The sequence below is a fragment of the Eschrichtius robustus genome, chromosome X (genome assembly GCF_028021215.1).
Source record: "Eschrichtius robustus isolate mEscRob2 chromosome X, mEscRob2.pri, whole genome shotgun sequence".
NCBI lineage: Eukaryota > Metazoa > Chordata > Mammalia > Artiodactyla > Eschrichtiidae > Eschrichtius > Eschrichtius robustus.
The window spans coordinates 122,797,493-122,802,781 of record NC_090845.1 but is presented as its reverse complement, the minus strand read 5'-3'; the positions used below and the strand labels follow the sequence as shown (position 1 = coordinate 122,802,781).

At 53.6% G+C, this 5,289-nt stretch overlaps 1 protein-coding gene across 1 annotated transcript; it reads right to left on the bottom strand.

Moving 5' to 3' along the window:
* Positions 1 to 934: 934 nt before the first annotated feature.
* On the bottom strand, positions 935 to 4,852 carry LOC137756446 (melanoma-associated antigen 10-like). Its single transcript, XM_068532701.1, has 6 exons — positions 4,835 to 4,852; positions 4,246 to 4,363; positions 3,513 to 3,630; positions 2,652 to 2,720; positions 1,863 to 2,195; positions 935 to 1,673 (listed from the first exon to the last, which is right to left on the bottom strand). The coding sequence occupies exons 1-6, from the start codon at positions 4,850 to 4,852 to the stop codon at positions 935 to 937; spliced, it is 1,395 nt and encodes a 464-aa protein (XP_068388802.1).
* Between the last annotated feature and the right edge of the window lie 437 nt (positions 4,853 to 5,289).

Here is a 5,289-nt window from a genome sequence, read left to right as displayed (position 1 = left end):
GCTCAGGGCATTTCCACTCGACTGCTCGCATCTGGAGTCCCACCTCCTCACTCTTCTTTTACTTGTTCTTTAGATGATGGAGGACATCTCACCATCTTCCTGATATGACTGCTGCTCCTAACCTCTACCCTTCTATGGGTAGGGGTGTGTCTTGCTTACCCTAGAATTTCCATTATTAACACAGTGCTTTCCAAAGAGAAAATATCCAGTTAATGTTTGATGAATGAATGAGTCAGTGAGTTTTTTATTTATTAAGATTAAGATCACTCCTACTTTCTTGAATAAACCAAGCAAATCCAAGTATATATCCTTTAATTTTACTGAACAATAGACTAAAATGGTTAAGGGAATCAAAAAATTAAGATTTGTTAAGATTACTCCTACTTTCTTGAATAAGCCAAGCAAGTCCAGGTATACATTTTCATATTATGGAACAATACACTAAAGTAGTTAAGGGAATCCAAAAATGAACCAGCTTTTACATTTTTTTCTCTATTGTCTGCTGAGTTCTTTCACATTTCCAAGAAAATTCCTATTCCAATGCCATGTTATCTTGTTCCGGATCACAAAATAAGATGGAAGGTTCCCCAACTTGTTTTGCAAAGTATCAAAACTCTTATTCTTAAATCTGATGTTTAGCAATAAATGTGACCAATATCATTTATAAACAGATTCTAAAGCTAATAAACCTATTAAAGGAAAAGCATTTGAAAAAAATACCAAAAGGAAAACAAAAAAAGATAAACTTTCAAGTCACCCATACAGAACAGGAACACAAATTTGTTGCACAGTGTGTTCTCCCCAGCCTGACCCCGACCCTCCTCTACTTAGAACCCTGACTGCCCTCTCCAAGCACAGAGCGAAGATTTGCACTCATTCTTCAGTTGGGTCAGAAACTGCTGAGGAATGCTGCACAATGAACATGGCAGTAGTACTATCCAAGGGGCCAACTGTGGCCCCGACTCTCTTCGTCATCTCTTAAAGCCTCCTCATACCAGTATGAGAAGGAAATGGGGTCAGTTCCTTTGACCTTGGCCAAAAATTCCAGAACTTTCAGCTTGCTGGTTTCAGCATAGGCCCTTGGACCCCACAGGAATTCGTACCGTGGAGGATCACTATTAGGCACCTTCCGGTACTCCAAATAATTCTCCTGCACCCAATCTCTGGTGATGAGCTTCCTGGGCTCCCCCAAAATGAAGTGCTTCCTCCCAGCATACACGCCTAACATATTCAAGAAATCCCAGATGTTTTCCTCAGGGGCACAGTTGCCCTCTATGAAAATCACACCCAGGATGATTACCAGGAGGCCATTTTTAGGCATGCTCTGGTCATCACTAAGCAGCTCATCATGGGTGAGGTCTAATGAGTTGACAAGGACATAGGAGTGGATTTTGGGGTCCACTTCCTTCACATCAATGCCGGAGATCACCTCTAGGCACTTAGAAGCTTTCCTGAAGATCACAGAAAATTGGTTTTTGTACTTTTTGCTGACAACCTTTAGCATTTCTGCCTTTGTGAAGGGCTCCTTCAGTCGATATTTGAGGACCATGAAATGCAACAAATCAGCCACCTTTTCATCCTGCAGTTCTCTGAGCAAGGATCTGGTGTCTACTGAGGCCTGGAGAGAGCGTGTGCCCTCTTCTTCTTGGATGCTGGAGCTTCTATCTGATGTGCTCCATGACATGAAGGAGAAGGAGCTCTGAGGACTCTGGGGAGGACCCAATGTCTCAGTGGCAGGCTCCTCCTCCTGCTCCCCCTCCTCCTGCTCCCCCTCCTGCTCCCCCTCCTCCTGCTCCCCCTCCTGCTCCCCCTCCTCCTGCTCCCCCTCCTGCTCCCCCTCCTCCTGCTCCCCCTCCTCCTGCTCCCCCTCCTGCTCCCCCTCCTCCTGCTCCCCCTCCTGCTCCTGCTCCTCCTGCTCCTCCTCTGGGGCGCCCAGTAGCAGAGGAGAGGAAGGGGGGGAAGTGGAGGGGTAGGAGAAAGTGAAAGAGCAAGAGGAAACAGAGGCAGTCTCCTCCTCCTCCTCCTCCTCAGCTGTGGGAACCTGTACTATCAGCAGGCCTTGTACGTCACTTAGGGTCTGAAAGCCTGGCTCAAATGTGAGGCACAGACGCTTTGGAGAGCGAGGCATGATGACTCTTGTTGGAGGCAGCAGGTAGAAGTGTAAGCAGGATGGTGGGAGATGGGATCCCACGGGCCTGGGGGAGAGAGGGAGCGGTCAGCAGCCTCAGCACAGAAACGCACCCTTGGCAGCTCCGACAAAGGCTGGCTTACAGATCTCCTCTTTAGGGGGTGCTCTAGGGCCTCACAGAGCTCCTGTCTCCCTGGACAGTTTGTCCCCTAGGAACCTGTAGGAAGATGTGAGAAAGCTCCTCAGGGCGCAGCCAACCAGTACAACCCGAGGCTTCCAGGGCTGACTGTGGGCAGGTGGGTCAGGCACTGTGGGGTCCCTGGCAGACATTCAGGGTGTGCACCTCACCTTGTCTCCCAGTACTGTCTGGGCTTCCTCTGCTCTGCTGACCTGAGGACACGTGCCTCATACCAAGGCCCTCACCTCATGGTTCCTGAAGCCCCTGACAGGCGAGGAGGGGCCGAGTTCTGTGAGGTCCCCGCTGTTCTGGAGTGGATGATCCCCTCCATGCTAAGGTTCTTACCTTTCCTCTAACAAGTCTTGTGCCCTCTCCTCCTGTGCCTCTGCTAGCCTAAGGCAAGAGGTCACATTCCTTAAACAGATGAGAAGGAAGTGAAGGGGCAACACTTTCGACCACACCTGCCCAGGACCTCCCGGGTGTAATGGAAAGAGCTGAATGAAGTTTGTGGGTTCCCCCTCTCTCCTAGCTGAGTGTTACCCTCATTCCTCACATTGATGCCTGGTAGGTTCTGGGACTCCTCCCTCTGCTGTCCTGACTCTGGCCCCTTCAGAACAAGCCCTCACCTCCCTGAGACCACCAAGAGGGAAGTGAGGGCCCACCATATCTGACCACTGTGCCCAGGGCCTCCCAGAGCTGACAACAGGGGAAGGGCAGAGCTGGGTATGCCTTCAGTCCTCGGGCGACGGTGTGCCCTGAGGCCTCACTCAGGGTCCCTACCTTAAACTCTGGCAGAGTCTAGGAGTCTTCCCTCTGCTGACCTGATGTGGCTTCCCCTCAGACCGCCACTTCCTCAGAACGAGGACCTCACCTCCCTGAGAACCCATGGACCAAGATGAGGCACCACATCTTACCACCCCTGCTATGTCCTCCCAGTGCCAAGAGCAGGAGCTGGTCCCCATGTGTCCTGTGGTGGGGCTATCCTCAATGCCCCCTCATGTTATCCATCTTTACTCCTGACGGGGCCTAGGCTACCCCCTGCTGGCTGGAGCTCACCTTTCTGAGACACCTCTCTCACCCTTGGAGAAAGTGAGGGCATACCTATACAGCCAACCCTGCCTGAGCCTTTCCAGGCCTGAGGACAGGAGATAGCCAGACTCTATGGGGTCTCTTCTCTCTGGGGTTGGCAGTACCTTTGGTCCTCACCAAGGGTCCTTACTTTGACTCTGGTAGAGCTTGGGACTCTTCTTTCTTCCGACCTGACGTGACTCCTTCAGCTGACCTGTCTTCTCACTCACACCAAGGCCTTCACCTCCCTGAGACCCTTAAGGCAAAAGTGAAGAGACATCACATCCAGCCACCGCAGCCTGGGGTCTGGCATGGCTGACAGCAGGGGCTGGGTTCCCTCTGTTCTGGGATAAGGAGTTCCCTCTGTCTTCCCTCAATGTATTCTTTACTCCTGGAGGGCCTGGGCCCACCTTATCTGGTGACCTGAAATCATCCTTCTCAGACCAAGGCTTTACCTCCCAGGGACACCTCCACGCGCCCCTTGCAGGCAGTGAGGGTACACCACATCTGGGCATTCCTGCCCGGATCCTCCCAGGGCAGACAGTGGGGACAGGGTGGAATTTCTGTGAGACCCCTTCTGTCTGTCTTAGGGGGTAACCTTAGTCCTCCTTCAAGGCCTTTAGCTGACCTTGACTCCTCAGATTCTGGGACTCCCCCCTTTGCTGGTGTCATCAGCTCAGAGCAAAGCCTTCACCTGTCTGGGACACCCCAGACAAAGTAAAAAGACACCAAATCCAGCCACAGCTGCCTGGGGTCTGTTCTAGCGTGGGGAATGCACTCTCTCCTCGTTCAAGGTATTCATCTGTACCCCTGGCAAGGCCTGTCCTACCCTCTGCTGACCTGAAGTTTCCTGCTCCGACCCAGACCTTACCTCCCTGAGACACTCCATCCCCCTGACCCCTGGCATAGCTTGCAGCAGAAGGGACAGTTCCTCCCATCTGCTCACCTCTACTCTGATCCTCCCAGCGCTGAGACTCTGTGGCATCCTTCTTTTCAGGGAAAGGGGGCCTTCAGGCCTCCCAGTGGTCCTTACCTTGACTTCTGATAGAGCCTGGGACCCCTCAGACCGACGCTGTGACCTCTCTGAGACCCTCCCCCCAGCAAAAGTCAGGAAATGCCACATCTGGCCAACCTTGCCTGTGGTCTCCTGGGGCTGACAAGAGGGGCAGGGCTGGGTTGGGGCCCCTTCTCTCTAAGATGGGTATTTTCAGGGCAGACAGAGGCCAAACCTACCTGGGAGGGAGGTCCTCTCAATCCTCCCTCACGGTCCTCTCTATTACCCTGAGGTCCAGCCCTCAGAAAAAGTCTCACCTCCCTGAGACTCCCAGAGTGTAAGTCAATAAACGCCACGTTTGGCAACCCTGCCATGTGGCCTCCCAGGGCTGACAGCAGGGGCAGGTTGCTGGGAGACCCCTCTCCCAGGGTGGGAGGTCCAGCAAATCTTCCCTCAGGGTCCTCACCTTGACACCTGGCAGCATGCGGTACTCCTCCCGCTGCTGAACTCAGGCACGCCCACCAGACCAAGGTCTTCCCCAGCCCGGGAACCCCCCAGAAAAAGAGTGAGCCGGGGCCCACATCCAGTAACCATCCTTGGCTCGCCCGTGTCGACAGCAAGGGCAGAGAACTGCTGGGCCCCATCTGTCCTGGTGTACGGGGGACCCTCAGTCCTTAATCTGAGCCCGGGAAAGCCTGGGGCTCCTCCCTCCGCCGAGCTGTCCCTGCCCCTTCAGGTCTCCGGCCTCGCTCCCCTGAGAACGTCCAGATAAAAGTAACGAGAGGCCACACCCTGCCACCCCTGCCAGGACCTCCTAGGGCTGACAGCAGGGGCTGAACGCCATCTCTTCGGTGGCGGGGGAGCTCCCGTCCCCCGTCAAGGTGCTGCCGTCGGCCCTCAGGCAAAGGCGTCTCTCCCAGA

Excerpts from the sequence above, each read along its gene's own strand:
- LOC137756446 (XM_068532701.1), bottom strand. Across the intron at positions 2,196-2,651 it reads CAAGACTTGTTAGAGGAAAG|GCCCGTGGGATCCCATCTCC; the intron begins GTAAGAACCTTA and ends TCTCTCCCCCAG. Across the intron at positions 1,674-1,862 it reads GAGGGGGAGCAGGAGGGGGA|CACATCAGATAGAAGCTCCA; the intron begins GCAGGAGGAGGG and ends CATGTCATGGAG.